Below are 11,844 nucleotides of genomic sequence, written 5' to 3' on the forward strand. Positions count from 1 at the left end.
AGTGGCAATGATCCATATTTTGTCAGTCTTGTTTCATGTAGCCTCATGTTTCCTTCTAGAATATTTTAAAGCAAATCCCAAGTGTCATTTCACCCGTACATTTGAGTGTCTTTTTGCTATTAACATCCTATATGCTAAGGGCTCCTTGAGATTAGGTCTTCTTAACCTCGAACTCCAGCTCTTAGAGGAGTTACTGCAGTTAGTAAAAACTCAACAGATGTTTAATTAGTGAATGAACAGCCCAAACAGCTTTCTCCACTTTTTGTAGATGCACCATAAATATCTGTTGAGTGAATAAATGAGGAAAAGGATTTTATAGAGTGCCTGATGTAAATGGAGTTGTGCATGATTTACAAAATAAAGTATTTTTAATACTCAGATGAGACTTTCCAATACTTGGAAATTTAATATTGCTGTGAATATTAATAATGCCCAAATAATTAGCACTTGAAAGAAGGTTTAATTCTGGCTCTTAGATTATTTGTGAATGTCTAACTGTAGGCAACTTCATGAAAAGCAATTAGCAGATTCTTCAAACACATGACAAATCCTTTATTACTGTGCTTATAAGTGACACGGTTTACAGAAAACCAAATGTAATTAAGTAACATTGAACTTGAAATCTACCACAGACTCAAGATATACAAGGTATACTTGGCAAGGCAAAAATTCTCAAACACTAGGTTGTTTCAGGTGAAAGGTAAATTCCATTAAGTAATTCCCATTTTTTTTTTTGTCTTACAGACAGTTCCTTTGGCAATAACTTCCACTTTAGCTTTTATTATATAAAAATATAACAAAATTTCATTATATACAAACATTACATTACACAATGTACAGGTTAAAAACACTAAGAAAATGGCAAGCCGCAAGTGAAATTAAAGTCAATAGCATGATAAGAAAAATTAAATACTGCACACATTTCATAAAAATTACATTAACTACATTTTTGTTTGCAAATACCAAACAGTACCAATGTGATTGGAAATAGCTTCCAACAACTTCATTTTAAGGCACATCTTGCATATTTATATATACAACACTGAAACCTGTCAATAATTTAGGGGCTTCTCGGAGTGACCTGTATATGTTGTGAAGACATGCAGCATGGGATTACACATTTTCATTGGCTTCCTTCTTTGGGGACAGGTACCTGCCAGGGGGGGACTGATAGAGGGGTACCCCAATCTCCTGCAAGTCTGGGAGCCTCCCTGGGCGGGGAGGGGAGAGCAGAGTGACTGTCCTGTCATAGTCCCTGTGTAGCACTTTCTCATAGACGCTCTGCAGCCCCACTGTCTTGGGCAGCTGGGCCTGGTAGTAATTGTCCCTGCGCAGAGGATCACGAGGCAGGGACGTGCTCTTACAGAAGGTAGACATCTGGGCCGGTGGGTGAGGCGGGGGATGTGTGTTGGGCCCTCCGCATGACGGGCTCCAGCAGCGGTCAGAGTGGCCCAGGATCTTACACTCAGCGGTGCACGCCCACAGTCCTAACAGAAAAGAGAAAGGGAGAGAGGGTGATGATTGTTACTGAGATTGCATACAGCTACGCCTCCCTCTTCAGAATGTCAGACGGGGTCAGGGCGGCTGAAAAGAAGAGTATGGGGGTGAACGCGATGATTCAAGATTTGAAAGAAATACTGCTTCCTATGAAGCCACCTTAACACGAAGTTGGTTCAGCTTTTTTGGCTGGAAGCAAATTAAAAACCTGATAAGCAGAATTCCCCTCCTCAGGTAGCTAGCGTCACCCCTGCCTCCGCCTAACCGGATGGGATTGTGTTCTTTATTTAAGTGGTGGAGCTGCCTCGACGAGGCATTTTGAAATTCTTCTCTCTGAGGAAGGCTGGGATCCCAAACTCCGAGGACTGAAAAAAGTGGGGAAGGAGGAGGAGGGCTGGGGGAACGGAGAGTGAGAGGAGGGCAGAAGGGGGCGGGGAGAGAAGGAACGTTGAACTTGGCAGGAAAGAAGAGTCCTCACCACTCTGCATGTGGTTGATGAGATCCTTTTTCAGAGCGTCCCCGCTGATGTCAGAATCGCTGTCGTTGAAATCACTGTCCCCTTTGCCGCTGTCTTTGCCGCTGAACTTCTCAGCTTCTCGGCCGGAGATGGTATTGAAAGAGTGTCCTTTCCAGACCGCCACAGGGGGCGCCGGCTCCTTTCCGAAGCCGGGAGAGGCACCGTAGGGCTGCAGCAGGGAATGGGAGTAGCGGGGCGGGGGTGGGATGGAGGGAGGGAGCGGTGAGGATTGGACAAGAAACAAACAAAAAAAAACAAGTGTGACAGGTTAGACCTCTCCGGCGCAAGCACACCCAGAACCCTCCATCCCTTCCCCCAGCCTGTCCGCGGAGCACGGAGGGGGGCGCCCAGCCGAAGGAAGGCCTCACCTCGGCGTGCGCGCCGCGGAGCCGCTGCTGCCCCTCGAAGTGACAGGAGCTTTCCCCGGTGGCGCTGCCGCCCTCCGAGCCCGGCACTTCGGCCGCAGCGACCGCGGGCGGGGGCGGGTCGGCCGCGGGGCTGCCAAAGGGCGCTTTGCCGCTGCCAGGGAAGGTGAGCACGTCGAACATGTTGGGCCTGGGCCCGGCTCCCCGGGCAGCCTCCTCCGGGGAGCCGGGAGCCGAGGCTCCGCCGCCCGCCGCCCCGGGCCGCTCTTCCCGGCGGGCCCCCCCTTTGCGCACCTCCTTCTTGCGGCGGTTGCAGGTGGTGGCGATGGCGATGATGGCGGCCAGCAGCAGCGTGCAGCTTCCCGCCAACACGATGATGACGATTAGCGGCGTGTCCCATTGTAGCGCCGGCCCCGACGCCGCGAGCCGCGAGCCAGGCGGGCGAGAGCGCTCCGGGCTCCCTGCACTGGCGGGCGCCACCAGCCCACGTCCGTCACCTGCTGTCACCACGAAGCTGACAGTGGCAGTGGTGGAGAGCGGGGGGCGGCCGCCGTCAGATATGACCAACAGAGCCCGGAAGACGCGGCCGGGGGGCTCCTGCGAGAGGTCATCTGTGAGCACTATCTCCCCCGTGCGGCGGCCGATGGCGAAGGCTTCTCGCGGCTCCTGCTGCTGCAGCTCGAATGCCAGCTCCCCGTTGGCACCATCGTCTGCGTCCCGGGCCTGCACACGCGCCACCGCCGTGTCCCTTGCCGTGCGCCCGGGGACCGCCACTTCCAGGGTCCCGTTGGCCGGCGCCGGGTGCACCAGGACGGGTGCGTGGTCGTTCTGGTCCAGTACTCTCACTTGCACCAGGGCACTGCTGGAGAGCTGAGGGGAGCCACCGTCGCTCGCCTGGATGCGCACGTCGAGCTGGCGTAGGGTCTCATAGTCGAAGCTTCGCAGCGCGTAGATGGCCCCGGTAGCCGGGTCTACCGACACATAGGTGGACACCGAGCCCCCGGCACGGCCTACTTCGGCCTCCAGCAGCCGGTAGGTGACCTGGCCGTTGCGGCCCAGGTCCGGATCCCGGGCGGCTACCGTGGCCAAGTAGGCCCCGGGCGGGTTGTTCTCACGTACGGACACCTCATAGACTGGCCGTGAGAAAAGTGGCGCGTTGTCATTCTCGTCGCTCACGCGCACCGTGTAGGGCCGCACGGTGCGTAGAGGGGGCGCGCCTCTGTCCTCGGCCACCAGCGTCAGGTTGTACTCAGCGATGCGCTCGCGGTCCAGGGACGCCGCGGTCACCACCAGGTAGCTGCCCGCGTAGGCCGGCTGCAGCCGGAAATGCTCGTGCCCGTAGAGGGCGCAGCGCACCTGCCCATTGGCGCCCGAGTCTCTGTCCGAGGTGCTGACCAGCGCCACCAGGCTCTCGCGCGCCGCCCCCTCTGGCACCAGCGAGATGGCGCCGGCCTCCGGCGTTCCAGGTCCGGTCGGCGAGGTCGCGTCCGCACCCCCGAGAGCCGCGGCGGCGGCGGCGGCGGCGGCGAAGGGAGAGGCGGCAGGCGCGCCCGGGGCGGCCAGCGGGGTGATGGTGATGTCCGGAGCGTTGTCATTGACGTCGCGGATGCGCACGATGACTTTGCAGGTGGAGGCCCGAGGCCCGGGACCGCGGTCCTGGGCCCGCACGTCTAGCTCATAGGTGTCCTGGCGCTCGTAGTCCACGGGTCCTGCCAGGGTGAGGCGGCCCGAGCGCGGGTCCAGGCGGAAGAGGCGGCGCGCCTCGGGCGGGGTGCGGGCACCGAAGGCAAACACCACGTCGCCGTTGGGGCCCTCGTCGGGGTCGGCTGCGTCCAGGTCCAGCAGCAGGGAGCCCACGGGCGCGTCCTCCGCCAGCTCCACCTCGGCCACGGCGCCCTGCGGGAAGGCCGGGCTGTGGTCGTTGGCGTCCAGCACTCGCACGCTGAGGGCGGCAGTGGCGGAGCGCGGCGGGCGGCCGCCGTCCTGGGCCACTAGCTCCAGGCTGTAGGCGGCCTGGCTCTCGCGGTCCAGCTCCTGCAGCAGCACCAGGTCCGCGCACTGGGCGCCGTCCGCGCGCGTCTGCAGCTCCACGCGGAAGGGGCTGTGAGGCTCGGCCAGGCGCACGCTCTGCAGCCCGTTGGCTCCCACATCCTCGTCCACCGGCACCTCCAGCGGGATGCGCGTGCCCACAGCCGCGCCCTCGGACACCTCCACGGGGATCTGGGCCCGGGGAAAGCGCGGCGCGTGATCGTTGATGTCCCTCACCTCCACCTCCACGTGTATCAGCCGGAACTGCTCCTGGGAGAAGCTGACCACGTCGAAGGCCAGCACGCACTGTGGTGCCTGGCCGCACAGCCGCTCGCGGTCCAGGCCCGCGTCCCCGACGGTCAGCTGCCCGTCGCCCTCGCGCACTCGGAGCAGCGAGCTGTTGAACTGCTTCATCAGGCGGAAGCTTGTGTCTCCGGATACTTTCATATGCAGGTCCTCAGCTAGGGTCCCGATGACCGTGCCAGGAGCGTCCTCCTCGAAGGTGCTGTATCGCACTGTCTTGCTCTGGGCCACCGAAAGCACCCAACAGAGGCTGAAGAGCTGTAATGGGAAAAGGCAGGGGCTGCCCCCGCGCCTCACCGGACTCATGCCGCTAGCCCCAAGTGCTATTCCAAAAAGCTGAGGGAGCAATTCCTCTCTGGTTTGCAGGTGCAGGTCCGGGCGTGAGTTCCAGGCTCCTCCGAGCACGCTCTTTGCGAGCCCAGTGCGGGAGATCTGTGGGCTGCAGCTCGAGGTTCCGGCGGGCTCTGAGGACGCTCAGTCCGGTCCACACTACACACCTCTCCCTTCCTTCTATAGCTGCTGGAGCTGCGCCGCTGCGCGCCGCCTCCGCTTTTATAACAGCCGATATGCAAATAACCAGAGCCGGGCAGCCAATGGCAGCTTCACGCTCGCGCCGCTCCTACGCCAGCCTCTGACAATCCCTTTAATGTGGAAAGGCTTAGAGGGGAAAACAAGAAAGGAAAATTAGGGAATCTTTTCTTTGTTTAACTCCTTTCGCCTTTTTTCCTTTCCTGTCAGCGCCCTGAATACAGAGGAGTTGGCACAGGTCGCCGGGAGTTAAAGGGGGGTGGATGGTTTTGTTAATTGTGCCTGTCCAGGGCCGGCTGTTTGAACTGGAAACAACCTTGGATTTCGGGGTAGTGGTGAGGGACCCCCCACCCACTCTGCATTTTGCATCTTAGAGGCTTTCCTAAACCTCGTTCCTTTTTCTCCACTGATTTTCTTAACCCAGTAAGATTTTACTAGCTTTCTCTCCCAGCTTCCCAAAGCTCTCAGATACAGTCTCTCGATTTAGGAGTCCTAAGGATAAGAGAGAATTGATTTTATTCAAATTTGTGTACGCAATTGTGTTTTACTCGTGTGAGCGACGGCGATCAGGGCTGCCACTTCCTTTTCAGAAAAGAGCTCTGCGATGTGTTAGTATGCATGTCACTGTCCAAATGGCTTTCTTAAGCCCTGGGCGCTGGCAGGCCAGGAAAAAAAAAGTTCCAAATAGGATTTAGCATAAGCTTGAGGAGATTTGGAAAGGTTTCAAAGATCAGACTGTATCAAAGGCTTATGAAGCCCTCGTTAGCAGTGGAAATAGAATGGCGTGGCAGGCGATCCCATTGGAGGCCCCAATGTCTGTATTATTTCACTGTGACAAGCTAAGGGGAGAGAAAGTTGAACAGTTTCCACTGCGGAGTTGGGCTAACTTGAATATAATGAGCAAACGCCACATGTATCCATTATGTTCCTCTATTCATCCCCAATCACTGCCATAACTCTCCCGCTAAACGGTGATGGGCGCTGAATTCCACACAATACCCGGCTCATATTAAAGTGCATTTAGAGAACTTTCCCTCCTGATGCCTTGTTCCGCCTATTTAGAGGATTTTCTTTCTGTTCTAATAGGGCTGCTCAGAGAAGCAACACTCATCCCGTTCCAGAACAAAATCACAGCATGACGTTGAAACCTGGCACTAACCTGGGGGAACTTAACCATCTGCCTACAAACGTGTGGAGCTTTGGTATTGCCAAACTCTGGGCTGGGTGGGTCCCTGGACTGGCCAGGCTTTGCGGTGCCCCCCTCCCCTCACAGGTATTTCCCTCACCCCCACAATCCAAAGACCCAGGGAGGTGGAGCTCCAAGCAGGAGCAAGACGAATTCTTATTGAAGAGCTTTATTGAACAGGTTATGCAAATACGTATGAAGGAGGAGAGATAAAAGCAAAAGCCACGCACTGCAAGAAAAAAATTTTTTAAGGCGAAGGATTTGATAAGCAGACTGTATTTAGTAAATATTCTTCTGAATCCAGATTTTAGTCCTGCTGTCAGCGTCCAATCTGTGTTTTCCTTTCCCTCAGACATGAGTGATTATGTCCTGGGGTCTTTACAGAAGACATTCAGGGGCTCTCTTCCACCCCAACCCCGCTCCGCAGGGTGAGCAAGCAGGTAGGTAGGGGTGCAATGAGGGTGGAGGAGAATGAAGTAGGAGCCCTGGAATTGCCAAAGAGCAAAAAATAAAACAAACAAACAACACACACACACACACACACACACACACACACACACACGCAGCCCCAGAGATCAATAAATAAAGCTCTTATGAGATTGAGAAGAGATTGGGGGCGTCCTCAGAGCCGTTGTGCCTCTGGGTTCCTTTCCCCACCCCGTTCACCTTGCTGTCCTGGTATTGCTAAAAGCATTGATGCCAGGCAACTGCAGCCGCGAAGGGACAAGGAAAGGGCGACGCCCCCTGCAGGAGTACAATTCCCCAGCCTTCCCTTCCACTTTTTTCCCCCTCGCAGCTGCCAATTAATAGTTTGCTCTCTCTCTGCTCCTGCCCAAGAGGTATTTCTCGGTGGGTATGCTCAGCCAAAAGAACTTTCGGTCTTCTTTCCGAGCTCCTCAGCACTCCCACTCCGGCCTGGGGCCTGCTAGTGACCTTTAGTGTTTCCAGGGTCGCGCCCTCCCCCCCCCCCGCCCCCGCCCTTCCAGGGTCAGCCCAGACTCGAACACTTTCGGAACTCCGCAGTCGGACAGCGGCCTCCCAGTGTCAGTAGTGTAACCCCTAGAGGTCAGGTCCGCGCGGTGCATCGGCTGCGAAGCCAAGAACCCAGGGAGGGGTTGAGGGAGGACAAGGGTGAGGGCCGTGGGGCAGAATAGCAGAAAAAGGATGTTTTCAGCTGTTTCCGTGAGTAGACAATTGCCTAGAGCACGGTCACAAGTGACTGAGAACTGGACCCCACGCCTGCGCTCCCTGCGGTCTCGAGCCTCTCAGTTCTGGGCCGGACCACAGGATCCCAGCCGCGCGCTGTTTAAATTTGTTTTATTTTTGCTTGGCTGGAGAATCCCAACTACCTAATATTTTTACTCAAAGCGCTTCGTGTCATCTTGCTCATTCTCAAGACTGAAATACGGGAAGGCGTGCTGGGGGCAGGGGGAAGGGAGTGGCAGAACAGGCATAAAACAGGAGGCGGTAGGAGGGGTGTGGGCGGCTAGTAGCAGGTCCAAAGCATTTTATCCTGGGCTGGCGACTCGGCCGCTCGGAAGTGACCCCGACAGCGGCGGCGCCAGGAAGCGTGGGGCGCAGAGCCCCCGGCGGGTAGCCGCAGGAGGCGAGCGGCGAACACGGCCTTCCGAGCCGGCCGTAGAGGTGTGAAGGCACGCGAGCAGAACGAGCTCCCGGCACTGCCTCCGGCGGCCTCCAGATTATTGAAATACGATTTAAAATAGCGCATCAGCGCCTACAGCAACTCCCGGGGGAAGCAAAATGTCCGTGGAGGTGGGGCCGGGGGCGGGGGCGGGGGCGGGGGGGGGGAAGGCAGGGGAGCTCGCCCTCCCCCAACGCCGTTCCCGCCCCACAAAAGCAACTCACATCGACTTGTTATCATACCAAAGGCCCGAGCAGGCTCAAAGGAGCCCCTTTCTCTGGGTTTTAGCAACTTAGCCGGCAACAGTCTCGCAATCCTGAGAACAAACACAGCCCCACAATGGCCGGCGTTTTCTCGGAATGCAAATGCTGCGGGCTCCGCAAAGCTGGGTTTCTGTTGCCGAGCCTAATGCCTGCTTTGTGAAACTCGCGTGCAGACCCCGAGATTGACACGGGCGTCACGTGACGGATTAGGGCTCTAGGAAAGTTTTCAAAGCGGCGACAATGGGGGGCTCAGCCTGATCTGATATCTCCCACAGTTTAGCGGGAAAGAAAATCAGGATATATTCTCATATGTAATAGGATTATCTTTTCCATTGCAAGTTCTATACAGCATGTAATTTATTTTTAATTAGGATTATATCTACCAGGAAAGGGAACTAGACTTCGCTGGAAAGTGTAATTCTAAGGATGGATGGGGAGAGGGGTTATTTTTTACCCTTTTAACTATTCAAAAAAAAAAAAAAAAAAAGCCCAGGGCCTATTGTTTTTCCTTCAACAGGCTCACTCCATTGGATAAACCTTCCAGGGAAGTTTGCAGCAAGTGCTCCTCCAAGCAGAGAACAGAGGCAGCTCTTCAGAAGCATCCACTTCATTCTTGTAAGGAAAGCACACTTTGTAGAAATCTCTTAGAATTTCTAAGTCACTGAGTTTTGCTGGTGTTTGCTCTCTAGAAATGCAACCAAGCTCTTTCCTACACTCCAGATGCTAACTTATATTTTTTAAAAATGCACCTCCCTTTTTTATTGGGCTGTTGATGCTGGCAGAGTGACTTTTAAACTTTGATTTCAACCACAGAGTAACATCCTTCATAGCCCTGATTCAAACTCAGCAGTCAGACGAGACAGTTTGGGGGTGAAGGTAACTGTTGTTTAAACATTGATTTTGGATTGATCCCAGTGCCAGATGCTCACAAATCATGGACCATTTCCAAGTCTTGGGCTACTCATCCTTTTTTGTGTTCTGTGTGTCGGGATGCTCTGGGATGCCTGCTTAACCTGATAAGAAATGAAACATAGGCTGTGGACTGCAGGCATTGAATCATCCTGCTTGGGTTCAAATCTGATACCACTGAATTGCTGTGTAACCCTGGGCAAGTTACTTGATCTCTCTGTAAATGGGGATAATAATAATACCTTGTAAAGCTGACTTAAGGACTGTGTAAGAATACAGTATCAGGTACTTAGGAAGCCCTGAACACATGTTAATTATCATTTCCTTTTAAAGCACAAGGAGGTATAATCTAAACCTCTTATTTTACAGGTGAGGTATTTATTCAGAAAGACAAAATACAAAACAAAACAAAAGAACAACCCTCCCACTTCCTGTCTGCTTCTTTGCTTTAGTTTTTTTTTATTTTTTTATTTTTTTATTTTTTTAAATTTTTTTTTTCAACGTTTATTTATTTTTGGAACAGAGAGAGACAGAGCATGAATGGGGGAGGGGCAGAGAGAGAGGGAGACACAGAATCGGAAACAGGCTCCAGGCTCTGAGCCATCAGCCCAGAGCCCGACGCGGGGCTCGAACTCACGGACCGCGAGATCGTGACCTGGTTGAAGTCGGACGCTTAACCGACTGCGCCACCCAGGCGCCCCCTCTTTGCTTTAGTTTTAACTATCCTTCTGATTCTTTTTTTCCTCCTACCCTTCTGGAAATAATAATAGGTATAGTGGTGGGTGTATAGATCCCCATGGAAGGAGAGACATGGTCATGTGAGGGTTGAGTAATTTTAATGCTTTCAGAATCTTTTGGAAACCTACTCTCTGGTTGAGATTAGATGATGGCAAAAAGGAGTTTCCAGTGGACTTATCCACCATCCTTTTCTACAAAAGCCATTTATCATGACTGAAACCACCTACAGACACAAATATTGAGTGGACACCAACACATAATTCTGGGGGAGCAGGACTATTCCAGAAGGCCTTCCCTCTTAGGATGCTCAGGAGTAGCTGGTGACTTCCTGTACCTTATGTGGAGCCAGTGTTTGACTCTTTGCTTCCCCTCAGCATTAGTTCACCAGGACTGCCAGAAACTTTGTGGTTTAAACAATAGACATTTATTTTCTCACAGTTCTGGAGGCTGGAAGTCCAACATCAAGGTGTTGACAGGTTCCTTCTGAGGGCTGTGAGGGAGAATCTGTTCTATGCTTCTCTGCTAGCTTTATTTAAAGAAGGAGAAGGAGAAGAGAGAGGAGGAGGAGGAAAAGGAGGAGGAGGAGGAGGAGAAGAAGAAGAAGAAGAAGAAGACGACGATGACGACGACGGAGAAAAATAGAATCCGTATGCCAGCCCGTAGGTGGGACACAGATGAAGAAGGATACCACATGGCATATGAGGATTGCTGTGATGAAGGCCTATGCTGCAGTCTATCACAGGTGGCTACCCACAGTCTTTAGGGGAGTGGAATACCTGAGTGCGGGCCATATGTTAAGAGCAGTGGTGCGGGTGTGCATTGCACGCCTGCATGAACCTAGAGGAAGGGCCCCAATTGTGCTGGGGAGTGGAGATGCTCAGGGAAAGCTTTCTGCAGGAGGTGACATTAGCTGGGGGTAGCAGGGGAGAGAGAGGGATGGAGATGAATAGGTCAATCCTTCTTGCAGGAATAGGAAACTCAATGGCATGAAGGTCCAAGGGTTGGGGTGTAGGTTGCCATGAGGGTCTGGAGTAGGAACGTTGTGGGGAAGAAAGCCAGAGTGAGCAAGTCAGGGCTTCATACACCACAGTTAAGGAATTCTAGTTCTATCCTTAGGCAATGGGGTTGAAGGATGTCATTGTGAAATCACAGGTTTACCAGGGTAGGGGCAGGAAAATGGACCAAAGAACCTAAACTGGTAGACTGATCTAGGAGGGAGCTCTCAAGTGGCAGGTTTGGGAACAGTGACTAGCTAGTTAGTGGTCTGGCTGAATCCCAAGAGACTCAGGACAGAGAGACATGCACTGAGACGGCACTTGTCTGTGGGTCTAGCCAGAGGACTATTTCCTTATCTGCCGGCCTGCCTTCTCCCCCAGCCAGAGGGCGCTGGAGTAAGCGGTGCCGGTGCCAGAGGAGTTGGCTGGTGATCTCCAGCATCTCCAGTCCTCTGGAGAATGCAGTTTCTCCCGGGAACCTCCTCTTGGAAGTCTGGTTCCAAGGAGAGTTCAGGCAGACAGCAGTGGAAGGGAGGGGGTTCTTTTTGCTCAGAAAGTTGAGGCTTCTCTGGGTTCGGCCAGGAACAGGTCCAGAGTCCTCACAGTAGGTCTTCTGTTGGACATCTGTCCAAGACAAATTGTGCTGGTAGAGGGGGTGAGAAGTGGCATGTTCCATAGCTGCCTGTGGCCTGGGGGTGTGGACAGAAGGCCAGTGTTCTCCTTATCATCGAAAGATTTAGTGGGGGTGGGGGAGGGGGAGGGTTGGAGGGGAGCGGGATTAAGAATTTCCCTGGAGCCCTTTGGTTGGAAAATATAGGATATAGGATATGGCCTGGCCTCCTAGGACCCAGTTGATGGTTGATGGGCACTGTG

The 11,844-nt window shown here is 53.7% G+C and overlaps 1 protein-coding gene across 2 annotated transcripts; it reads right to left on the reverse strand.

Moving 5' to 3' along the window:
- Window positions 1-531: 531 nt before the first annotated feature.
- On the reverse strand, window positions 532-5,222 carry PCDH8 (protocadherin 8). 2 transcript variants are annotated; one of them, XM_030311838.1, is made up of 3 exons: window positions 2,674-5,222; window positions 1,976-2,183; window positions 532-1,487 (listed from the first exon to the last, which is right to left on the reverse strand). In XM_030311838.1, the coding sequence occupies exons 1-3, from the start codon at window positions 5,014-5,016 to the stop codon at window positions 1,114-1,116; spliced, it is 2,925 nt and encodes a 974-aa protein (XP_030167698.1). In that variant the 5' UTR covers window positions 5,017-5,222; the 3' UTR covers window positions 532-1,113. The 2 variants fall into 2 exon arrangements, with proteins under 2 accessions (XP_030167698.1, XP_030167696.1); XM_030311836.1 differs by having other exon boundaries at window positions 2,383-5,222.
- Between the last annotated feature and the right edge of the window lie 6,622 nt (window positions 5,223-11,844).

This window comes from Lynx canadensis, chromosome A1, assembly GCF_007474595.2.
Source record: "Lynx canadensis isolate LIC74 chromosome A1, mLynCan4.pri.v2, whole genome shotgun sequence".
In the NCBI taxonomy this organism is placed as follows: domain Eukaryota; kingdom Metazoa; phylum Chordata; class Mammalia; order Carnivora; family Felidae; genus Lynx; species Lynx canadensis.